We start from the raw sequence: 26,264 nt of genomic DNA, 5'->3' as shown, positions 1-26,264 counted from the left end.
AGACAAACAAGGAAACATTTTATCAAGTGTTAATTAGATTCCAAAACCTTTTGAAAAACAGTCATTTTACCTTCTAACAATTCCTCAAAGTCATCTACAAAGAACTCTCGTAATGGTGGTCGTTTGGGTCGTTTTAGGGTATTGACCAGCTGTTGAATCTTTGCTGACACTCTGCTGCTCACTGGTACTCCTGCAGAATAGGGATCAATGGAGATATCAGTAGACCGCTAAGCTGCGCGCCACCAGATGTCAGTTAGGGAGTAAGAAAAAGGCTAGAACTGCAATGCCACCACAGCGACAGTTTCATGCCGTACTGTGACTCAGCAGAATGTATTCAACATTAAGACATTTAGATCATGGTTTCAAAATGAACAGTGAAGTTTGGTTTAAAAAACAAACACAGAAACCCAAAACAAACAACACAGCAGTTTCAGAAAGTGAATTAGAGTTAGGGGGGAAATGCACGTGGGCTTTGGGGGCGAGGAGCACATTGAAGAAACATTCCCTGGCAATAATCTTTTTCAAAATGCTTTAAGCAGTCTTTGAGGTGACTTTGTTGATGGCTAGGGAGGAGACAGAAATTTAAGCACAGGCTTCTCTCTCAGCCACTGGGGTCACTGCATGACTAGAGAGCTTTCGTCACACTTGCAACTGAGACTACAGATTCAGTCAGCAAGGGAAGCTGGTCACAGGTTTTTATCTTGTCATTCATTTCGGGCTGCCTCTTACACAGTAGCAGACTTCTGTCCTGGGCCCTATCCTTCCCCACCCTGTAGCTGTTCACATTGTCATGTTACACCTCTACCTCGATATAACGCTGTCCATGGGAGCCAAAAAAATCTTACTGCGTTATAGGTGAACCGTGTTGTATCGAACTTGTTTTGATCCACTGGCGTGCACAGCCCCGCTCCCCACAGAGCGCTGCTTTACTGCATTATATCCGAATTCATGTTATATCGGGTCGCGTTATATCGGGGTAGCGGTGTACTTCATTGCAACTGACAGTGTAATCCTGGAATAGCCCTATAGTGAATTCCACTGGCCATTAGACAAGGATGTTTTAATAACAATCTTCAGAAGTTACCATATGTGTTTATACAGCACCAAGCCAAACAGGATTTTGATGGGGGCCCTTGGGCACCTACTATATATTCCTATAAAGTACTTTCCTCCTTACTTATGCTTGATAGAGCACTTCCCCTCTGTAATGTACATATCTGCTCCTGAGTTCAAGCCTCTAACAGCATTGCAGAAGTATCACCTTCCTGTCTTTTCTCCCAGGCTAGCAACATTTTTACCACATTAGAGCAGTGGTCGTTTCTATAGTTGAAGACAAGTGTAGGTAAGATACTCTTGGTCTTAAAAGTCCCATCTTGGCTGCAATTTTGTTTAATCTGTTTTAGAAAAGAGGAGCAATAAATATGGAAGGTTTTACAAATAACTGTTTTTCAAAAAAAATATTCAGAAAACAAAAACTTTGCCCAAAAGTCACTTTAAGATGTAGCCTTATTGGTACATCATATACTCTGTCATTTGAAAACAGAAGAGCTTCACACAGTACCTAGTTTAGTTTTAGTTACACATCATTATTAAGTGAGATATACAGAGATTTGCTGTTTTATTTTATTGAACTTTAGCAAATACCAGTTTTTTCTATTGGGAATCTGCTCCACTAATTAAGAAGCATTTATTCATGCCGAGTATTGGCTTCACATATGCCAGTTTATTTTAGGACTCAAAGATGCTGTAACTTTGCTTGTACGTGCTCTTCAGTGAAATGTGGCCAAAAGAAACAAGAAGCAGATGTGTACAGGAAACCACAAAAAAAAAGGGGTAAGTTACAATGTTAAAGAAAACAATTGCTTTGTGACATACCATCACCAGTTTCCATAAGTTCAGCATTGCCATATTTTGGTGCCACCCTTGCTGTTGATCCTTGTGGTCTTTCTACTTGTATTGAGTGTTCTGAGGTGTAAGTAGTAACATCTGGAGGGGCAGAATGATTTTCTGTGAAAAATAAGTTAGAAGGTTTAACCATGTTCCTCTAGATTTGAAATGAGGGAAAGAAGGGAGTGGGGGAGAAAAAGAGAGATTCCATTAATGTTCTTCTTACACAAGACCTGAAAAGCTGTTAAAATTAATCTATTCACAAGTTGTAAAGCACAATTATATCCAACATGGTTTTAATATTTGAAATTTTCACAGACAAAAAAAGAGTTAGGTATGTAAAGGGATCAGAGCCACATAATACAGATTATAATCATAAAGGTTTGTTTTACTTCTCTCCTTTCCCCCCACCTTTAATTTTAAATTAGTTTAATTTCCTGTGGCCAAATCTAGTTAGAAATAGACTCTGACACATAAACTTCTGATAGATTAAGGTACCAAGATTTCAAAATAGAAAAAAGCTACAACATGTTAAGTTCCAGCACTTGCAATTGCCAATGCAAATCAACTATAAATGCACTGCTTAAAATTCAAGTTTTAGTTCAAAGAGAACAATTTACTGTTGTATCAAGATTTCTGAAGTCACGGTACTGTTGGAAAGTGGATCTAGAGGAAGGAAATAAAATATAATGTTTATGTTTCTTTACAGTCTACATGGACACTTTTCTTGCTTACCACTTGACTATTTTTAAACAGAGCTATTTCAATTCTCCATATAACACAGACTTGCCTTCCAAAAAGGCAAACATGATTTGATTATCTGTCTCATGATGTCACTAAACTATTCCATGCCACTAATCTTCCTCTTTCTCAGCTTGGTTACTCAGCATGTATCCACAGTTTAAAACATCTGAAAATATAGTCTCACTCTGGATAACCTACAGATTTGTATCGTATTCACAGATTTTATATCATGAATTTTTCCAGGTTTCTAGCAGTGTTAAGTTTCCTGGGAACAAATACAATTCATGTTTAACAAGTTTTCAGTTTAATGACAATCACCCAGAACCTTCCAGACAAATAAGTCAGGGCCTTGTACTGCTGCCACTGAAGGCAAGAGGAATACATTCCATTCAATGAGGATAGGACCAGGCCCATTAAAGAGACAAGTAAATCAGATGATCTCATCAGACTCCAATATTATTGAAGATTTATGTTTATACTAAATTTGTCTCACACGCTTACAGCTTGCTTATTATATGAAAATGATTTCCCTTTGGAGGTTTGTGCAATGGACAGATTTGCTTCGTCTCTATTTCTGCTGTTTGGCTCCTAAACACTCTCAGTAACTACCATTTTTGATGATCAATGCTAAAAGTGTATCCATTATTTTTGTACTACATTATGGGTTTTTTAAATATGAATTAGTATAAAATAAGATATTCTCTGAAGGATCCTTAAATTCATCTTGTCTGATAACTATCCTATATTTAGTTGGTCTATACATACTTTTTAAGCACACTATGGTGACATTTAATACTTCTTCAGAATTTTCTTAACAGTTTGTAAAAATAAAGATATTTAGTAGATGCAAACTTTGCACAGATCTATAAATCTAGTATTCATGAAGTTCCCTTAAATATTTTCAGTATTTAAAGGAAGTAGCTTTAACAGGAGGCAATGTATTTCATTTATTCATTTCCTTCTATGACAAGTTATCCTTGGTTAAGCCAAGGTAGCCTCTTACCATACTTCCTATCTTTCCTATGCATTGGTATAGTTTGCTCTTGTGCCCTTAATAATGTCTTTTTTAAAAATTGCCATCTCTCCTGAACTCTTTTCTCCCTTAGACTTGCTTCCCATGGGACCTTACCTACCAATTCTCTGAGTTTACTTAAATCTGCCTTCTTGAAGTCCATTGTCTTTATTCTGCTGTTTTCTCTCCTACCATTCCATTGAATCATGAACTCCTATCATTTCATGATCACTTTCACCTAAGCTACTTTCCACCTTCAGATTCTCAGTTAGTTCCTCCCTGTCTGTTAGAATCAAATCCAGAATAGACACTCCCCTAGTCACTTTCTCCATTGTAGGTAACAAAAAATTGTCTCCAATGCATTGCAAGAATTTCTTGGATAATCTGTGCCCTGCTGTGTTATTTCCCCAGCAGATATCTAGGTGGTTGAAGGCCCCCATCACCACTGAGTCTTATACTGTTAGTTGTTTAAAAAAAAAAAGTCTCATCCACCTCTTCGTCCTGGTTAGGTGGTCTACAGTAGACCCCTACCATGACATCACCCTTGTTTTTCACTTGTATCTTACCCAGAGACTTTCAACATGTCTGCCTCCCACTTCTATCTCAACCTCAGTGCAAGTGCATCCAGCAGAACCTCAGAGTTACCAACTGTCCGGTCAACCACACACCTCATTTGCAACCAGAAGTATCCCATCAGGCAGCAGCAGAGATTAAAAAAAAAAAAGCAAATACTGTACAGTACAATACTGTGTAAAACAAACTACTTAAAAAAGGGAAAGTTTAAAAAAGATTTGATCAGGTATGGAAACTGTTTCTGTGCTTGTTTCATTTAAATTAAGATGGTTAAAAGCAGCATTTTTCTTCTGCATAGTAAAGTTTCAAAGCTGTATTAAGTCATTATTCAGTTGTAAACCTTGAAAAAAACAACCATAATGTTTTGTTCTGAGCTACAAACATTTCAGAGTTATGGACAACCTCCGTTCTCCACATGTTCGTAACTCTGAGGTTCTACTGCACATCTGTAATATATAAGGCAACACCTCCTCCCTTTTTTTCCCTGCTTGCCTATAGAAACTGTACCCTTCTATACCAACATTCCAGTTATATCAATTATCCCACCAAGTTTCTGTGATACCAATTATGTCATATTTGTAATTATTCACTAGTATTTCTAGTCCTTCCTGTCTATTCCACATGCTTCTTGCATTAGTACAGGGGTCGGCAACCTTTGGCACACGGCCCATCAGGGTAATCCACTGGAGGGCTGCGAGACATTTTGTTTATGTTGACCATCCGCAGGCACGGCCCCCTGCAGGTCCAGTGGTTGCAGTTCGTCATACCCGGCCAATGGGAGCTGCGGGAAGCGGTGGCCAGCATGTCCCTGCAGCCCACGCTGCTTCACGCAGCTCCCGTTGACCGGAAACGGTGAACTGCGGCCACTCGGAGCTGCGGGGGGCTGTGCCTGCGGACGGTCAATGTAAACAAAATGTCTCGTGGCCCACCAGTGGATTACCCTGATGGGTTGTGTGCTGAAGGTTGCCGACTCCTGCATTAGTATATAGAATCATAGAAGATTAGGGTTGGAAGAGACCTCAGGAGGTCATCTAGTCCAATCCCCTGCTCAAAGCAGGTCCAACACCAAATCATCCCAGCCAGGGCTTTGTCAAGCCGGGCCTTAAAAACCTCTAAGGATGGAGATTCGACCACCTCCCTCGGTAACCCTTTCCAGTGCTTCACCAGCCTCCTAGTGAAATAGTGTTTCCTAATATCCAACCTAGACCCCATCCCCCCACTGCAACTTGAGACCATTGCTCCTTGTTCTGTCATCTGCCACCACTTTGAACAGCCTAGCTCCATCCTCTTTAGAACCCCCCTCCGAGTAGTTGAAGGCTGCTATCAAATCCCCCCCCACTCTTCTCTTCTGCAGACTAAATAAGCCCAGTTCCCTCAGCCTCTCCTCATAAGTCATGTGCCCTAGCCCCCTAATCATTTTCGTTGCCCTCCACTGGAGTTGCTCCCATTGGTCCACTCCTTTCTGTAGTGTGTGTGGGGGGGGGGGGCGGGGGGGGGGAATTGGACAGAATACTCCAGATGTGGCTTCATCAGTGCCAAATAAAGGGGAATAATCACTTCTCCCAATCTGCTGGCAATGCTCTTACTGACACAGCCTTATATGCCGCTAGCCTTCTTGGCAACAAGGCCACACTGTTGACTCATATCCAGCTTCTCACCCACTGTAATCCCCAGGTCCTTTTCTGAAGAACTGCTGCTTAGACAGTCGGTCCGCAGCCTGTAGCAGTGCATGGGATTCTTCCATTTTAAGTGCAGGACTCTGCACTTGTCAAACCCCATCAGATTTCTTTTAGCCCAATCCTCCAATTTGTCTAGGTCACTCTGGATCCTATCTCCACCCTCCAGTGTATCTAACTCTCCCCGCCAGCTTAGTGTCATCCACAAACTTGCTGAGGGGGCAATCCATTCCATCATCCAGATCATTAATGAAGATGTTGAACAAAACCAGCCCCCGGACTGACCCTTGGGGGACTCAGCTTGATACTGGCTGCCAACTAGATACTGAGCTGTTGATCACTACCCATTGAGCCTGACGATCAAGCCAGTTTTCTATTCACCTTATAGTCCATTCATCCAATCTATACTTTTTTAAACTTACTGTGGGAGACCGTATCAAAAGCTTCACTAAAGTCAAGATACACCTCTACCTTGATATAACTCTGTCCTTGGGAACCAAATAATCTTACTGCGTTATAGGTGAAACCATGTTATATTGAACTTGCTTTGATCCACCAGACTGCGCAGCCCCTCCTCCCTGGAGCACTGCTTTGCCGCGTTATATCCAAATTCGTGTTATATTGGGTGGCGTTATATCGAGATAGGGGTGTATATCACGTCCACCGCTTTCCCCATATCCACAGAACCAGTTATCTCATCATAGAAGGCAATCAGGTTGGTCAGGCATGACTTTACCTTGGTGAATCCATGTTCACTCTTCCTGATCACCTTCCTCTCCTCCAAGTGCTGTATAGACACCTGTTTATTAGATTTCCCCTGTATAGTCCCTCCTGTCTCTCCTTTAGCCAAGCTGTGATTTCCCATGTTCCCTCCCAGATCCTGATCTTTCACCTAGCTCTCTACGTTTTGAGGTGCTGTCTCCTGCCCCTATCAAACCTAGGTTAAAACCCGCCTCACTAGGTTATCCAGTCTGTATCTGAAGATACACTTCCCCTTCCTTGACAGGCGGGCCTCATGTCTGCTCAGCAGTCTTTCTTCTTGGAAAAGGACCCCCTGAGGAAGACATGACATAATTGCTATGAGCCACCATAAGGATAAGCATAGCTGAGTTTGTTTCAAGACAAGATGGGATGACTGCTTAATCTATCCCACCTCTGAGAGAATCATCTTGCATCCCGCACGTGTCCAGTTAGTGACGTGATTCTGATTCAGTCCATCCCTATAACTTGATTGAAATAGGCAGCTGAATATGTTATGCATGTGACCACCTGAATGCTTAACAGCTTGAACAGCACAATAGTATTTACGCTACTGTCTCAGTATAACTTCATTTTAGTCATCTCATCCATTACTTATATTTTTGATGCAATTTTTAGCCTTGCCTGTTAAATATCAGCTTTTTATAGTCCTGACTGATTTTTCTATCAGCTAAACAAATAAAAAGGGTAGAAGTTTTATCTTTTTTTTTATTTATAAGGAAGAATTGCTATATAAATGGGAAAGGATATTACGATTAAGAAAATAATTATGTTTAGTTCAGCTACTTCCACCATCTTTGTGGGCAGCCATCCTAGCACTTGAAAGTAATGGTGGAACAAGCCACAGACAACCTTATATCACATTTAATCATTGCCCTGCCATTGCAGGAGCCATGAGCATTGGTGCACCTCAGTCCATCCATTTCTCTGCTTGTGGCACATAATAGTCCAGTTTCCTGTAGGCCTCATTTACTTAAGTTTCATTTCCATTGTTGGGTTTACTGTGCTGATGTTGGTGGCCTGTGATATACAGGGGATCAGATTAGATGCTATAGTGGTCCCTTCTGGCTTTAAATTCTATGTCTCTACAACCTCCTTGATAAAAGAGGACTCTCATACACTGGCCTTCCTGAAGGAGCATGTCTGCATCCCTGACTCCCACTCTGCAATCTAGGCTGGCTACGAACTGCTAGCCTTCTCATATAGAAGAGGAACATTGAGGTCTTGCTTTCCAAACTGGTCCTTAGTCTGTTTAAGAGATGACTTACAACGGTTTTCTCTCCAATTGTACTTGTCACTGACTAGAATTACAAAGCCTGATTTTTGTGGGTGCCTGTGCTCAGCACTTCTGAGAGTCAGGCCTGGAGAAACTAAGATTCTGTAGACAGAAGGAAGGCAGTTAGCTGCCGCATTAGTCAATGAAACAGTTTTTATTTTGATAAGAGTATCTCGGTTATACTACTGATACATGCTGTGTAATATCAGCTCAGTCTTCACATTAGCTAACATGAAGCACTGTTTGGGCTTCCGAGTTAAGAATAACGATCCTGACACAGCTCTTGATTAAAGCATTAGGGACAGTGGGAGTTGTATGACCTCAAAGAGTTTCATCCACTAAACATGCATATTTGCATCACATTCTCTTTTTTGTCTCTTTCGATCTTCTCACTTTATAAGATCACAGACTGAACAGCTGCTTCTAGTTAAGACCACAGACATTTCTGCACTGGAATGGTACACTCTACATCACTTTGCTAAGAGAAGGAGAAATGGCAACACAGTGCAAATTCATTTAAGGATGGATTGTGGCATATTGACACAGTCCCACATTTGGGGAGAGAAGGAAGGTGGAGGAATACTATCCCTATGGAACTCATGGAAACATTTTGTGTCAGGTAATCACAATGCTTCATGAGCTCTGGGGAACACATCTGCTGCACTACCCTCTGGCAAGCCAACTCTGCTAGTTGGCATGGAAGAGAATTTGGGAGCATGGCTGTACTACTTCCCAGTTATCTAGGTTTTTCCTCAAGCACCTACATAAGGTTTAAGCAGTGTGGAGAGCCATGAACTGGCCTTCTATCATGTGTGAATTTGCCCCTTCTAACACAGAAGACTTAAGGTTGTCATATGTGGCAGACATGTTTGGCAGATGTTCATATATTAATTTGATCAGAAACCTGTATAACCTTTACTTCAGAAAGAGGCCTTTGATTTCCAAATGAAAACATATTTAAGACATACAAAGGCAGGCTTTTATGCTTCTACAGGACAAAGGTTCTGTATTTATAGAGATATTTACCTTTTAGTCAATGCCATCTTTAGCTTACAATCAGAAAGACAGCAGCTTCTGTAGCTAACATTCCATTTAATAAAAATGTGTTGGGAGATGGGAATTCCCCCTTTTGATTTACTTTTGTCAATGGCGGCACGTTGTCTTCAGTATAAATTTGGCTCTTTTTGATTAAGCACCCTGTTTCCTTACAGTAGTATATTTAGAGACTTCTTGGCCATGACACACATTCACCTGCATTCAAGTCTATTTCAAGTTATCCTTTCTCAAAATATTTACCACCAATATCTTTTAAAGTCAGCCCAGGTGTATAACACAAAAGCTGTTTTAAAGAGATACAGAACATGCAACTGCACTAGGCACAACTGAAGCTTGAGAAGTCCAATCCCTTACATACGATAGACATGTACTTATTATATAATAAAATGTTACGAGACTTCCTAGTCTACCATTTACTGTATTGTTGAACACATTCCATTTACTATACTAACTGCTTGTTAAATCACAATTGTTTGTGGACAGACAGGGATGGAAAAACATTTTGAGTCCTGTTCTCACTTGTTTGGAAAGGAATTGAGAGGATCCAAGCACTATAGAAAAAAAACTGATAAGAGCAGAATCTGGAGCAGATTTGCTCCTCCATTTGCCATGCTTCAAACCAGCTACGTAATTGGGTTAATATGATGCATTTAGTGGCTGACTTCAACTTGACCATCTAAGGGCATGCCTACATGGGATCTTACATTCACACCCTGGCTCACTGCACACTAAGTTGCAGTGTAGACAAGCACTTAGGTACGAAGCACAATTGCTCAGGTTAGAAAGATGTACCCCAGGCTATAAACTGGAAGAGCTGCTTGTTTTTTGCACAGCAACATTTCCTTCACATGCTGTTTTGGATCTGTAGAAGTTCAGCTATGATTCACAGGAATAAGAATGCTACAGAATTTGTTTTTAAAAATGCAAGTTTATGTGGGTAGATGTTTCCCTGGGACCTGTGGAGAGGTCATAAGGGACTTGTTATTTGCAGATGATGTAACTCTTGTGGTTCACAGTGTTGATGTCCTACAACATCTTATTACCAAGTTCTCTGATTCATGCAAAATCTTTGGGCGAGCAATAAGCTTGAAAAATACTATTATCGTGCTCCAAGGCTCTTCAGAACCAGTTCCAGGTATCATCTTAGATGGTATTCGTCTGGATGCTGTTGACCAATTTTGCTACCTTGGCTTTACTGTTACCAGCAATGTAGATCTTGATGCTGCACTGACTAGCAGAATCGGCAAAGCAGCCAGGAACTTTTGTCTTTTCCAAGACTGAGCCTGGAACAATAACAAATTGTCAACTAAAATGAAAATCCATATTTATGAGACATGTTTTATACATGCTTCTATATGGCTCAAACACAGACAACTTATGTCAAACATACCAAAAGACTAAACAGCTTTCATATCAGATGCTTGCGTAAAATTCTTCGAATAAGATGGCAAGACAAGGTGACAAATGTGGAAGTGTTAAATTGTGCTATGTCATTCATGGGAATGTTGATTTGTAAGAAAAGACTCAGATGGCCTGGACATGTCAAGTGAATGCCAGATTACAGGATCCCAAAGAGTGCGCTGAACTCTGAAGCTCACGAAGGGTCTAGAAAAAGAGACAGACCACTGCACAGATTTTGGGATGCTTGCAAGAATGACTTCATAGCCTTTGGAATCTCTGTGGATGACTGAGAAAGTAGTGCAAAATGCTGCTCTGGTTGACAGAGTCAGCTTGTAGATGGAGCGAGGCATTGCGAGGTGGACTGGATCAAACTTTGAGGTGACTAGCGTCAAAGGAGGAAAGAATCTGCTGCTCGAATTCAGAGTATTGCTAGTGCATGGGTGTACCCTACCTTTGGGCAGAACTGTCACTTGCGCATCAGACTCAGCAGCCATCAAAGAACTCATCGGTGCACACACCATGCTCTGTAAAGAGCTATGGTGCCATTCGTTGATTGTTTCTGTACTCTACCCTCTAAAGCAGTCCATCCTAGAGTCTACTTTGGTTTTTCCAGCTCAGGTGTCATTATTTTTAGAAGAATTAACAACTAATGCCAGGGTTTTTTGTGCATTTTTGGTTCCTACTTGTCACAAATGTGCCACAGTATTTAGAAGTTACTGTACAAGTGGGGAGATATTACAGAGATATTACAGAGAAGCATTAACTATCTTCCCATTCTTTATGACGTGCCTAATATTGACCAAACAGTTTGTACCACCTTTCTATGCTCCAGGAAGTATTTTTCCTACTCTGATCACAGATGAAAGGCTTGAAGACCAAGATATCAATAGAAATAAATGCAAGATTGATTTCTAAAGATTGTGCATTAGAGAATTAGTGAGTTCCACTAGCTTAACCTGTCCTTCTTTAAAATTCAAGTATCGACCACTATAATCTTCATTCATGGTCTATGTTGAACTAAAAAAACCTCTATGTAGTTTAAAGGAAAGACCCAAGACTCTTAAAGCCAAAAATAAATATTCAAGGAAAATCTATCCTGCTCTAGATCTTATGCCACAAAGGAGCAGCAGCAGCCCCAATTAAATGAATAGTATAACATTAAAAGCATATAATAGCTTATGCAAATGATCCAAATGATCCATAGAGCTGAACTCTGAACTCCAATGATATTATAGCTAGATATTTTATATCAAAGCCCCTCTTGAAACTGCATTAGAACACTTACACTAGAAAAATCTGATTCTGTGATGTATTCTGGAAGGAAAGTCCCTGTTGAGATCAGAATGGAGTTTTGTTTTGAGTTTTTTTTGTACTTTTCACCTACAGATCTTTAGAGTTGCCCTTTAAAATCCTATTTATCAAAATTAGCATTTTCAGAATGTGTCACAGTTTGTCCTAACATATTTTCAGATGACATCTCCAAAGACAGATTAGTCTACAAGGAAGAACAGCAGGTCCCTGTACTGAACAAGCACAATGCCATGAGAATATACATTTATTTGTAATAAGATTAATTTGCTTAAAAGTAGTTGAGGGACTTGGCCAAGTGGAGTTTTGTCCCATTTTTCCCCTTTTGAAGATGACTCTCTTATTGTCCAGCTACACTTGCTATTCACTGGTGCATTGCTATGTCTTACCATCCACTTCTGAAAGGGGAAGATCATCTCTGACAATTACCCACTATATTTAAATGCAAGGCCCATCCTCCCAGATGTCAAGTGAAAAGGAAGGAAAGAGCCATTTGATCTGCAATTCAATACAAGAGTAGTGAGAACAGCTCACTCATGCTAGTTAGTACCTATGTGGTTCTTACTTCTAGCAGACATTTCTGCAACAATGCCAGATGACAACCCTAAACTCACAGTTAAGTTCTACATCTAAGGGTACGTCTACACTACGGGACTATTCCGAATTTGCATAAACCGGTTTTGTAAAACAGATTTTATAAAATCGAGTGCGCGCGGCCACACTAAACACATTAAATCGGTGGTGTGCGTCCATGGTCCGAGGCTAGCGTCGATTTCTGGAGCGTTGCACTGTGGGTAGCTATCCCGTAGCTATCCCATAGTTCCCGCAGCCTCCCCAGCCCCTTGGCATTTCCGGGTTGAGATCCCAGTGCCTGATGGGGCAAAAATCATTGTCGCGGGTGGTTCTGGGTACAGCCTCACCCCTCCCTCCCTGAGCAGCAGACAACCGTTTTGCGCCTTTTTTGCTTGGTGAACTGTGCAGACGCCATAGCACAGCAAGCATGGACCCTGCTCAGCTCAATACTGCAATCGTGAATGTTTTAAACACCTCGCGCACTCCCGTGCAGTCCATGCTGGGGCTCTTTTACGATTCTCAGGAGACTGCATTGTTAACTGTGCTGATGAGCTGTGCGTGGTCACCTATGCTGATGAGATCTCCACGCTGGGGAAGCAGGAAATGAATTTCAAAACTTCGCGGGGCTTTTCCTGTCTACCTGGCCAGTGCATCCGAGTTCAGAATGCTGTCCAGAGCGGTCACTGGTGCACTGTGGGATACCGCCCGGAGGCCAATACCGTCGATCAGCGGCCACACTAACCCTAATCTGATATGGTAATACTGATACTAGCGTTACTCCTCTCGTTAGGAAGGAGTACAGAAACCGGTTTAAAGAGCCATTAAAATCGATATAAGGTGCCTCCTAGTGTGGACGGTTGTGGCGTTAAATCGGTTTTACGCTCCTAAAACCGATTTAAATGCCTAGTGTAGACCAGGCTTAAAACATGTTCAACTGTTTAAGAGATATGAAGGCTACCTTATGCCTGGTATCAAATTGATCTATAGAAAACAATGTCAGACTCAGATTTCTAGATAGTGACTTTGGTTGCCCAACATGAGACACATTTAAAGGTGCCTGATTTTCAGATAGTGCAGAATGCACAAGGAGGATATTAAGTTATCCAGAGAAGACTATATTCTTTCTTCACAGGAGAGGTCTCTACAAGTCAGAGAGAGAGAAAAAAAAGTATTTTCCTCCTTTCTCTAAATATTACCTTCTTGATTTAGTTCTATAAATGTTGTACTGTTTACTGCAAACTCGGAGTAAAAAAAAAGAGAAGACTTACTGTGCCAGTTTTTAAATTACTGAAATGTCACATTATTTTATAAAAAGCTATATTTAAGACACATTGAGACTTGGTATGTGTGAGTAATGCAACCTTTCAGAGTTTGGATAAATTTAATTCTCCATGCTATAATTTCCTCTAGCATTTCAAGATGAAGTCATAGAGGAGAACCAAACGCAGTGATTAATCTGTTCAGAAACGTATGTATTTCTAAAACAAGGGTTCTGAGCTATTTATTAAGCACAAATTTAAGAATACAGTACAACTGCTTCTTCCAACTGCAATGCTGTACTGCAAGAGCCTTGGGGAAAGGATTACTTAACCAATAATACAGGTGTTACCTGACGACATAGTAACAGTAGGAGAAAGGAACATTTAAGATACTTTCATTTACTACTTAAGCTAGGAAAGCCATTAACATACAATTCTTTCAGTTGTGGAGTAAATAGATATATTTTCACAGGAACCTGGATCACATGTAATATCATGACATTGTCATGCTAAGGCTGCCACATTTATTCCAATAGCTTCCAAGGCTGATTTAGGAATTGAAATTCCCACAAGCTATGCAGAATGAATATCAGCCATTCGAAAATGAGAGTGGGTAGCAACCCTAGTTTTCCACATGGCTATTTCATTTAGGCAAAGAGAAACGTCAGTGTCAAACATGCAGAAATAATTAATACCTATTCCCTCAGCCCCTTAAAGGAAAGCAAGTCTTGAAATTCCCTTGGGAAAACACAGGAAGTAAACAACCAACTAACAATATAGATCATAACACTACCAACACCTTTCTCTTCAAGAATTTTCCCTTCACAAGGTATTTAGCAGTCACACACCCCAGCCTAGGGATTCTAGAGCTACTTAGAGATAGAAAAATGAAAAGCAGTTTAAAAGGACCATGATCACTGTGTTAATGGAGAGTTACAGAAAACCATGCAAACTGACAGTAGATTTCAACTACTGAAGAAGTATGGGAAGGCTGAATAAAAGCTAGTTTCAGGGGTTCTCGGAGGTACATTTTTAGTGCACAGTAAAGGGGCTCATTTGCCATATATGGGAGCCATGCAGTGCTAGACCCCATGTGCTAGCATGGATATTTAACTGAGAAGTTATTGTGAAACTTGGATTGAGATTAAATAAATAAAAATGTCTCTCCATAAAGATATTGTATAAATAGAGAGTGGGAGAGGAAAAAAAGAAGAAAAAGCACAGCAGTTGCTGTAAGGACAGTTATGTCTCAACTTCACATCAGTAACATCAGCTAAGTGTTATGAAATAGACTGAAGTTAAAATGAAAAGATATATAGGGAAAATAGAAGATGCTAAAAAATGATGATTTACTAACCTATATGCGTTTGAGCCATAACATCAGCTAGCCTGTGCGCAGCGCCACTGCCTCCACTTTGTGTCGAGGAGGAAGAAGTGGTAGATGTGGTAGAACCATGGATCGCTTGACTGATCCAGTGTTCCATGTTTATACTTCCCTGGCTTGAGGTGGGAGTTCCCTGGGAGTCGCCCTGTACAGAGCCTTCGTCTTCTGAACCAGAGGAGGTATCTAATAATTGAGAACAGGCTGCATTATTTGTGATGTAAGTGCATGATGGTTTTGCTTCTTTACGGAAATAAGGCACATAAATAAAAAAAGAGAACTGCAGTTTAACACGCATTGGCAGCAGGTAGTTATAGTAAGGAGAGTTTTGTACAACTGTAAATACTGGAACAGAACCAATTGTTACAGAACATTAACAGGGTTTTCCTGCAGCAAGGTTGGTGCTTCTGGTATTTCTCTATGGAACAAAACAAATACATTTATTTATATTGTGGTTCTCAGTCCAAAGATCTCAAAGCACTTAACAAGAGCAAATGGGAGAACTCAGACACAGAATGCTTAAACGACTCTCCAAAGGTCACAACGCAAAGTCAGCGGGAAACCCCTACTTCTGAGGTTTAACTATCGAGGGCAGTCATACTCTAGGGAATGTTTTAGTCACAGCTGTCATGTCATTGATTCAGCACGTGTCAGAAAGCACTTGACTTTTGATATTTTCCACCTGCTAGGGGTTGAAGGAATAGAAACAAGAAGGTAAATGGCTAGACAAACTTTAGAAAAGAAGAAATAAAGAGAACATTCCATAGAAGTGCAGAGGAGTCTACCAGAGAACTTCAGGGCCAAGAGGTGGGGGAAGAGTTATGGGAGGAAACTTTATCACTGCAAAGTGTTACAAGCAGCACACTAGCCACAAAGTTATTTCACTCACAAGAACACAAAGATATTTGCAAACCCAGCCACCACAAGAGGGCACCATATGTGTGGGTGATAGCTCCTTATTGCCTCTTCAACTACCCCTGTAAACCATCTAAGATTCCTCGGGCTTTAATATTATAGTTACTGTCCTTGACAAGTGACATCTGTTAATTGCATATTTTATTTAGATGGGATTGATTCTGATAGTATATAGCATGTGTCTTTCATATCAATAGAATATACAGTGCAGTTGCTCACCTGGAGGTGTGTAGGCATCCATTGATGTTTGCACCACCAATGAACGTCGTTTTGATGGCATGGGGACTGCCATCTTCCTTTCTTTATGTTTAGCAAGAGCTGCCTGAACTGCTTCTGTATGGACATCTAGAACGAAAGAAAGAGATTCAGGTTAGCTTTCAAAATGAAAGGCACCGCATGCATACACATCTGCAACGGAGTTAAACTGTTTTTCAGTTAGGCTAACTGGTTGTGTTACGTGATTCATGCTCAGGAAGCGTGGGGCTTCCACAGAAAGTATAGCAATGGTGAAGAGCCACAATTACCTTTTGAGAGTTCTCGGTCCCTGACAGACCTTTATCAGAATTTGTTCTTGGCTCTTTCTACTTTTAGAGTTTGAGAATGGAATGGTCTTTCCTACAGCACATCCTTGTTAAGTATTGTTTTAAAGCAACAGCTACCTCAGCAAACATCCTTGCTTTTTAATCTGGTAGTGAGCCAAGGACTTGTAATGAAAGGATGCTAGTCTGTATTTATGAAGTGAACCAGGTTTCCTGTTCACATAAGAGTCATATCAGCTATGTACATAAGAGATGTGCTTGAAATGTAACAGGGCTGTGAAAAATCATGAAAGAAGCAGTGGCAGCACCCTGGTGAGATCAACTGAACTGAGGATATGTAAAGAGTCCTAGTTCCACTTCTGCCACTGATTGGTCTTAAAACTTTGCATGTGTTTCTGAAGTGTAAAGTATTATTATGATCAAGTTTCAGAGTGGTAGCCATATTAGTCTGTATCAGCAAAAACAATGAGGAGTATTGCGGCACTTTAGAGACTAACAAATTTATTTGGGCATAAGCTTTCATGGGCTAAAACCCACTTCATCAGATGCATGGAGTGGAACATACAGTAGGGAGGTATAAATACACAGCATAGGAAAAGATGGGAGTTGCCTTACCAAGTGGGGGGTCAGTGCTAACGAGCCAATTCAATTTAAGGTGGATACTAAGTTGTTAGTCCCTAAAGTGCCGCAAGGATTCCTTGTTGTTTTTATTATTATGATCAGTTAGTGATGGGGTGGGCAAAAAAAACAATTGGCACTCAGGCATTCTAGGTGCCAAAGCCTGTGCTCATTCTTTAGCCTATATGGCTTCTAGAGTACTGCCAACAGTGTCCACATCATTCCTCATAAAGAGCAGGTCTGAAATGCCTGCCATTTAGACTAAGGGAGTGTGAACAGCAGTGCTCACCAAAGTGCTGTGTTGTAATTCCCCTGTGTGGACTATATTAGTCCCGATTCAGGACCTGTAAGTTTGCACCCATACATCCACACAGGGGAGTTAGAGCACAGCATTTTGGTGAGCTCTGCTATTTACACCCCTTTCTACAAACTACAGGGCTGAATGGATAGCTCAGTGGTTTGCGCATTGGCCTACTCAACCTGGGGATGTAAATTCAATCCTTAAGGGGGCCATTTAGGGATATGGGACAAAAATCTGTTGAATAACTTAAGTGGGGATTGGTCCTGCTTTGAACAGGGGGTTGGACTAGATCAGGGGTCGGCAACCGGTGGCTCGCGGCTCGCCAGGGTAAGCACCCTGGCGGGCCGGCCCGGTTTGTTTATCTGCCGCGTCGGCAAGTTCGGCCGATCGCGGCTCCCACTGGCAGCGGTTCGCGGTCCCAGGCCAATGCGGGAGGCAGGAAGCCGTGGCCAGAACATCCCTCGGCTCGCGCTGCTTCCTGTCTCCCGCATTGGCCTGGGACCGCGGCCAGTGGGAGCCGCGATTGGCCGAACTTGCCGACGCGGCAGATAAACAAACCGGGCCGGCCCGCCAGGGTCCTTACCCTGGCGAGCCGCGAGCCACCAGTTGCCGACCCCTGGACTAGATGATCTCCTGAGGTCCCGTCCAACCCTGATGTTCTATGACATGCTCAAAGTTTCACAATAAGGAGCTTTTCTAGCATTCACATGCTTCACTATGCATCTGTTTCTCCTCAAATATAATAGATGAAACTCAGTGGTTATTTTATTTTATCCTGGTGCGCCCCTAATTTCTTAATTAGCACAGCAGCAACACCCTGGAGAGTGAGCTATTATTTTACTTTCTCTCCTCAGCTGACCTATCACTCCCTCTATTTGGGGACAGGGGACAGAGAGAGAGAAGAGGTACAAGACCACATGATAAACAAAAAAAAAGGTTAGTTTTATTTTATACACATTCAGATAGGACTTAATCACAGGGTGGGAAAGAATTTAAGAAGAGCTCCTATCCTACACTTAAAAACAAACAAACCAAAAAGAATATTTCAACTATGACTTGTGTTTGTTTTAAACCTTATGTGGATTACATATATACAACAGGAGAAGAGGGACAGGAAAAACAACAAGAGAAATAGGAAAGAGCATACATTACACATAAAGGGGTTGCAAGGTTGGCAGGGCGAAACAGAGGGATTGGGAAAAAGATTATAATACTAATGTTATTAAAAGACCTAGATTTTCCCTTTTCAGTCAAGTTAGTCAAACCCTCAGAAAAGAACGTAAGCCTTCCTCTTTAAACTACTACCTTATAACTAAAAGCTTGTTAAAAAGTTTAATACAAATAAAAATCAAACAAGTTACTTCTTACTCATCTGTGTCTTCTTAAGATACCTTTCCAATAACATCCCCCCTCTCATAGCATTCAGATACGAATGACTGGAATATACTCAGTAAGAGAGAGCATTTGTGTTTAAATAAACTAGGGGAAAATATAGGTTTTCACTTTAAGAGTGGGAATGATGGGTAAAATGACAAGTTTATTTAAAAAAAAAAAAGCATCCTGACACCTTTTCTTTAGTCTAGACTATTCCTATGAAGAAGTCACATTGTATTGGTTACAATAGGGACAGTTATTTGGAAGTTATCAGGCTATATTGGTTTCTTTCAAACTACAATTGTTGGAGGGGATAAGCTGTAACTACTAAATCTGAGGCGGAAAGGAGGACAGCTGACTGAAATATATTATTTCAATTATTAGCCTATTGTTTGGACTTTAAATTCTCAGTGTTTTGGTTGCTAAATCCTCAAAAGCTATGGCAGGCTTTTCAAATTCAGCTTCTTTTTCTTTTTCGAGGGGGCAATATTTTCTACCTGATCCATAAATACTTCGGGAGTTTTAATTTAAGAAAATACTTTAGCCCATTGAGACTCAGCAATTGCAACATGTGTCTAGAAGAAGTAAACGAGTCTAAAAAGAAAGGTTATGTGAAATTACAATTAAACCATGTAATAGTTTCAAAGATACTACAGATATTTTCTAGTTGTTTTCACATACCTGTGTGATGAACTGGTAAATATTTGTGTTTATGATGGGATACTTGTTATGGAGTTTAAACAACTCTTTTTGCTTAAGGAACCAAGTAGGAAAGGTAAAACACTGACACCACCAAGAGGAAATGAAAGGGCAGCTGTTTATTGAGGAATACTTCCTACCTGGCTCCACCCACTGCTAAGAATGGCTTAGTCTTCCCAAGGATATAAAGTAGGATACCAAGCTATTAGAAGACCCTGGATCCAAAAAAGGGTGGGGTTTGAGCGAGTGGCCAGAGGCTCCCCAGGGAACGACATGCTAGCTAGCAGGGAGATACAGAGAGGCAGCAACTGAAGTGGGGCAGGCTGCTTTTCACAATGCTCAGATGGAGGTAATTAGGTTAGATGAAACAGACCAAGGCAAGATTAAGGCTTAGGGAAAGGGAAAGGTGAATAGAAACCTTTATTGTTTTTACCTCTATGTGCTCTGTACCTTTTTGTGAATAAATAAATAACACTTTGTTTCAAAAAAGCTGTTTGAGTTGCTTGAACCATCTTGCTGGCCACAAATGCCAAACTGTGAGTTCGGCCTCTCACATTAACCCAGCTGGGAAAGAGGGTCTGACACCCAGTCCTGGGGTGGGGGCGAGCTACACGGTTCAACCCAGACTGAGTTGAAGGATGCTAGGCCTGTCAAGGGGTGCACTTGAGAGAGACTTTAGGGGTCCAAAGCATAGCTCGCCCTGCAACTGTGGCAGCTTGTAAAGGGTTAAACATTTGTTTCCTCCTGAATCAGCTATAGGTATTGGCTTATAAATGCAAAGGGGCTATTCTACTCAATCAGGGCCGGCTTTAGGCCAATTCCACCAATTCCCTCGAATCGGGCCCCGCGCCCAGTGAGAATCCCTTCCCTGGCTAGAGGCGCCTTTTTAATTTTTACTCACCTGGTGGCGCTCTGGGTCTTCGGCAGCTCTTTGGCGATGGGTCCTTCGCTTGTTCTGGGTCTTCGGCGGCACTTCGGTGGCAGGTCCTTCAGTGCCGCTGAAGATCTGGAGCAAGTGAAGGACCCGCCGCCGAAGTGCCGCTGAAGACTCGGAGCACCGCCCGGTGAGTACAAGCCCCACGTGGTTTTTTTTACCTGTTTTTTTTTTTTTTTTGGTCTTCCCTGCCGGGGCCGCATCGAAACTATTCAAATTGGGCCCTGCACTTCCTAAAGCCGGCCCTGTAACTCAATGACCCTACAGCCACTTCCTACAAGCTGTGCTCTTCTCTGTAGCTGTTGTTTCTTGGTCTTCTGATCCACACGCTAATTAGAGCAGAGTCACTGCAGGAAGCATACTAGTATATTTTCTTTTCACTGTAGCCAGACAGTATTTCAGATGGGCCCGGTTTTGTTAATCCATTCTGAGGGACTATCATACAAAATGCACCAATCTTAATGGCAATCTGATACTCTTGCCTCAGTGTAAAAAGATCCTAATTTTACCTGAGGGATTAAAAAAAATTAGATTTCTCTTCGAAAATGTATCTGTTCCTGCCCTTGGGTCTGATTTGAGCCAGTCTGCAGTACTTTTCAAGGTTGTTATATTGGGGTAGCCATGGCTGCAGCACCTAATAAGCTGTATATGGCCTCTTCTTCCCCCACTTGCCTACAATTTCTTTTTAACGGCTGCTGCAGGAGATGGGGCATTAGTAATGTCCCCAGAACTGGTGTAGGTTTGTAAGGGGAATGTAGGGAACTGTGAATCATGATTTCTTGCTCAACAGGAGGAGAGAGAGAGAATTTGGTACTGTCTAGAAAGAATTGGTATACAGGTAGGTGACGTTATTTTAGCTCCCCAGGGAAAGGATATTGTTAATTTCTCACAGACTTGTCAGTACAAAGCACCTTGTATTCCCAGCCACGTGATGCTAGAGCAGGGGTTCTCACAAGAAATTTTTTGGTAGCCTCACAGTACGGCCACCAACTCTTGCTGGTGGCCGCTCTGAGAATTTTTCCTAAAATATTTCATTAACTTTAGGGAAAACAAATAAACATGCACATATTTGTAATTTATTTATGTGGGGTTTTTGGCAGACTGAATAATAAAAATAATGTCCAGTTTTCTCTATTTTTTTACTGGACCTAGACAGAATAGAAACAAAGAATGTGCTTTGCATGTTCTTCTCCTTTTGTTGTTTCTTTTGCTCTTTTGGTTACTTTTTTTAAGACTTGCTAGCTAGTAAGTCTGTTTCTGTGAAAAGTGATATTTGTGTGTTTGCTAGTATCACTTTTCACCGCAGCAGACTTGCTAGCTAGCAAGGAGGCAGTGAAAAGTGATAACAACAAACATCACTTTTCACAGCAGACTGGATGGGGAGGTGGGTAGGGAGGCAGCGGAGGTCAGGGGCAATGAGGGGGGTGAGCCCATGGACGGCATCCGCCGCTGCACAGCTAGGGGCCAGATCCTAAAGCCCAGTGGCTGGAGCCTAGGGCCCATTGCTACGCGGCCATGGCACGGACTGCACGGCAGAAACGTGAGGTCAAAGGACACAGCGGGGACCAGGGGTGATAAGGGGAGCAGTGAGGCTGGGGACCAGAACCCTGCAGCCACGTGGACAGGGACTGGAGCCCGGGGACCAGGGCTGTAGGACACAGCAGGGGCCAGTGACAATGGAGGGGTGGGAGAGCCCAGGGCTAGTGGCTGGAGCCTGCTGGCCACCATCCCAGATCTGAAGCCCGAGCCCCACTGCCCCCGGGAAAGTGAGGAACTCGCCAGCTACTGGCTTCTCTAGCATTTGTGGCTCCAGAGGGGGGCAGGGCCCAACCCCTGCTGGAGACACTGGGGGAGGGACCACTGCTTCCCCGCTCTCTATTACTGCCCAGGAGACTGTGTCTGCACGAAAAGCCCCTGGTGGCAACATGCGGCCCTGGTGGCCACATTGATCAGTAGTAAACCTCCTACTAGCATTTCAAACACTCTCTGGTGAGGCAAGTCCCCTTGTGACTTCAGGTCTGACAACATTTCTGGAACTGGCTTTGCCAACAAATAGGGTTGCCAACTTTCTAACTGCACAAAACCAAAAACCCCAGCCCTGCCCCTTCTCGAAGCCCTTCCCCTCCCCCTTCTCTGAAGCCCCGCCCCTGCTCACTCCATACCTCCTCCCTCCATCGCTCACTCTCCCCCACCCTCACTCACTTTCACCGGGCAGGGGCAGGGGGGTTGGGTGCAGGAATGGGGCGAGGGCTCTGTCTGGGGGTGCAGGCTCTGGGTGGGGCCAGGGATGAGGGGTTTGGCGTGCAGGAAGGGATTCAGGGCTAGGGCAGGAGGTTGGGGAGTGGGAGGAGGTGCAGGGTCCTGGTGGCACTTACCGCTGTTCCCAGGAAACAGCCTCCAGGTCCCTGCAGCCTCTAAACACATGGGTGGCCAGGGAGGCTCCACGCGCTGTCCTTGCACCCGCAGGTGCCACCCCCACAGCTCCCACTGGTTGTGATTCCCAGCCAATGGGTGCTGCAGAGCCAGCCCTTGGGGTGGGGGCAGCGCATGGAGCCTCCCTGGCTACCCATGCATCTAGGGGCTGCAGGGACCTGGCGGCCAACTCTGGGAGCTGCGCTGAGCTAGAGGAGGCAGGGAACCTTCCTTAGCTCTGGGCCCCAGCTGCGCCACTGATCTTTAATGGCCTTGTCGGCAGTGCCGAGCGGCGCCACCAGGGTTCCTTTTTGACTGAGCGTTCCAGACGAAAACCAGATGCCTGGCAACTCTACCAACCTACTTTTCCACAGATCAGCTAACTGAATTCATCCCATCTTTTAGTATTTTTAAAAAAATACCTCTAGGTAGTGTTTCCTAATGAAATTCCCTGAAGAATGAAGACTTTATCCAGAAAATCCCCAGAGTTAATTTCTTGCAAAAAACTAAAACTGTTAATTAATCACGGTTAACTCAAGCGATTAACTCAAAACAAAATAACTTGATTAAAAAATTGTGATTAATCACAGTTTTAATCATACTGTTAAACAATAATAGATTACCAATTGAAATTTCTTATAAATATTTTGGATGTTTTTCTACATTTTCAAATATACTGATTTCAATTACAACACAGAATACAAAGCGTACAGTGCTCACTTTATATTATTATTTTTGATTCAAGTATTTGCACTGTAAAAAAAAGATAAAAGAAGCAGTATTTTTCAATTCACCTCATATAAGTAATGTAGTGCAATCTCTTTATCGTGAAAGTGCAACTTACAAATGCAGATTTGTTTTTGTTACGTAACTGCACTCAAAAACAAAACTATGTAAAACTTTAGAGCCTACCAGTCCACTCAGTCCTACTTATTCAGCCAATTGCTCAAACAAACATGTTTGTTTATACTTATTGGAGATAATGCTGCCTGCTTCTTATTTACAATGTCACCCGAAAATGAGAACAGGAGTTCGCATGGCACTTCTGTAGCCAGCGTTGCAAGATATTTACATGTCAGATATGCTAACCATTTGTATGTCCTTTCATGCTTCGACAACCATTCCAGAGGAGATATTTCCATGCTGATGGCGCTTGTTAAAAAAAATGTTGTAATTAAATTTGTGACTAAACTCCTTGGGGGAGAATGTATGTCTCCTGCTCAGTGGTTTTACCTGCATTCTGCCATATATTTCATGTTACAGCCGTCTTAGATGACGACCCAGCATATGTTCGATTTAAGAACGCTTTCACTGCAGATTTGACAAAATGCAAAGAAGGTACCAATATGAGATTTCTAAAGATAGCTACAGCACTCCGCCCAAGGTTTAAGAACCTGAAGTGCCTTCCAAAAATCTGAGAGGGATGAAGCGTGCAACATGATGTCAGAAGTCTTAAAAGAGCAACACTCCGATGCAGAAACTATAGAAGTCAAACCATCAAAAAAGAAAATCAGCCTTCTGCTGATGAAATCTGACTCAGATGATCAAAATGAACATGTGTCGGTCTGCACTTCTCTGGATCATTATCAAGCGGAACCCGTCATTGGCATGGAAATGTGTCCTCTGGAATGGTGGTCAAAGCAGGAAGGGGGGAGGGATAGCTCAGTGGTTTGAGCATTGGCCTGCTAAACCCATGGTTTTGAGTTTAATCCTTGAGGGGGCCATTTAAGGAACTGGGGTAAAAATCTGTCTGGGGATTGGTCCTGCTTTGAGCAGGGGACTAGACTAGATGACCTCCTGAGGTCCCTTCCAACCCAATGATTCTATGATATTTAGCATATCTTACATGTAAATACCTTACAGCACTGGCTACAACAGTGCCATGTGAACACCTGTTCTCACTTTCAGGTGACATTGTGAATAAAAATCAGGCAGCATTATCTCCCATAAATGTAAACAAACTTGTCTGTCTGAGCAATTGGCGAACAAGAAATGGGATTTGTAGGCTCTGAAGTTTTACATTGTTTTGTTTCTGAGTGCAGTTATGTAAAAAAATTGTGTTATACATTTGTAAGTTATACTTTCATGATAAAGAGATTGCACTACAGTACTTGTATGAGGTGAATTGAAAAATATTTATTTTATCTTTTTACAGTGCAAATATTTGTAATAAAAATAATAATATAAAATGAGCACTGTACACTTTGTATTCTGTGTTGTAACTGAAATCAATATATTTGAAAATGTACAAAGCATCAAAAATATTTAAATAAATGGCATTCTATTATTGTTTAACAGTGCAATTAAAACGGCGATCGATGGCGATTATTTTTTTAATCTTGGGATTAATCATTTGACAGTCCTAAAAGAAACATTTTCTCACATCCCTTTTTCTTATATTCTAGCACTCCATACAGTATGCTCTCTCCTTAAATGTCTAACAGATTTTCCAGTGCAGATATAGTGTGATGTAGTTCACTTAGGCCTACTGAAAAGGAATGGGTCTAGTGTAAAGAATATGCTTTCAGAAGAATGTTCTTTTATATAGAAAGTCTGTGCTATCCGGACTACTCTGTTAAAGCTGATGAAACGATTCCAGGTCCTGACCCCACAAAGCACTCATCTAGGTAACAAAATCTTCTCTCTTCCCACCCGACTCTTTTCACAAGAAAAGCTCAATGTAAAATCTAAAGTACTGAATAAAATATCACCCTCCTGTCTAAACTGGCAGGTATTAATGTTCAGTTCCTTCTCTTCTATTCTACTGAACTGTTATAGGTTGGCTGACCCATTTATTGGATTCAATTTATGCTTTTATTCCTGGGGAATCAATAAATGGCACAGAACAAAGTGGCATGATTGCGGAAGGCTAATTGCTCAACTTATGGTCATGGCAGCCTGTGTGGGATTCATTATTCAACCTGACAGGTAGTTTTCCTAGGCTGCCTGATAATATTTAGCAAAATTTGGGTAAATCAACTTCTTTCTCAGTGTCTTTCCTTTGCTGCTTTTGTTCATTCACTCTCCCTCCCATCCGCTCTACTCCCTCTGTGAAAGATTAGGGAGGCAAGACAGAATTTTAAAAGTAATGTTAAGTCGTGAATCAAATACGAACCACAGTAATGGTCATTTTCTGGTTCCTATTTCAACAATTATGGATAGGTATGGGCTGATTATCTGTTCTGATCATATTTCTTCACATTATTATTTTGCAGGAGTGAAATCAGGAAGATCAAATCAGAGTTGGAGTTGCAGCTAGCAAGGGATGTTAAGAGTAACAAGAAGGGTTTCTTCAGGTATGTTAGCAACAAGTAGTAGTCAAGGAAAGTGTGGGCCCCTTATTGAATGAGGGAGGCAACCTAGTGACAGAGAATGTGGAAAAAGCTAATGTACTCAATGCTTTTTTTGCCTCTGTCTTCACGAACAAGGTCAGCTCACAGACTACTGCACTGGGCAGCACAGCATGGGGAGGAGGTGACCAGCCCTCTGTGGAGAAATAAGTGGTTCAGGACTATTTAGAAAAGCTGGACGAGCATATGTCCACGGGGCTGGATGCGCTGCATCCAA

The 26,264-nt window shown here is 41.9% G+C and overlaps 1 protein-coding gene across 2 annotated transcripts in view; it reads right to left on the bottom strand.

Moving 5' to 3' along the window:
* The window catches only part of DIP2C (disco interacting protein 2 homolog C), a 487,597-nt gene that overhangs the window by 146,093 nt on the left and 315,240 nt on the right, over positions 1-26,264 (bottom strand). For both annotated transcript variants that reach the window (XM_045006686.1, XM_045006687.1), the window contains 4 exons: positions 16,040-16,165; positions 14,882-15,091; positions 1,876-2,007; positions 71-190 (listed from right to left, as the gene is read on the bottom strand). In XM_045006686.1, the coding sequence (XP_044862621.1) occupies positions 71-190; positions 1,876-2,007; positions 14,882-15,091; positions 16,040-16,165 (588 nt within the window). The remainder of the gene's footprint in view (positions 1-70; positions 191-1,875; positions 2,008-14,881; positions 15,092-16,039; positions 16,166-26,264) is intronic.

The sequence above is a fragment of the Mauremys mutica genome, chromosome 2 (assembly GCF_020497125.1).
Source record: "Mauremys mutica isolate MM-2020 ecotype Southern chromosome 2, ASM2049712v1, whole genome shotgun sequence".
In the NCBI taxonomy this organism is placed as follows: Eukaryota; Metazoa; Chordata; order Testudines; family Geoemydidae; genus Mauremys; species Mauremys mutica.
The sequence above is the reverse complement of the archived record's forward strand: the minus strand, read 5'-3'. Positions and strand labels throughout refer to the sequence as shown.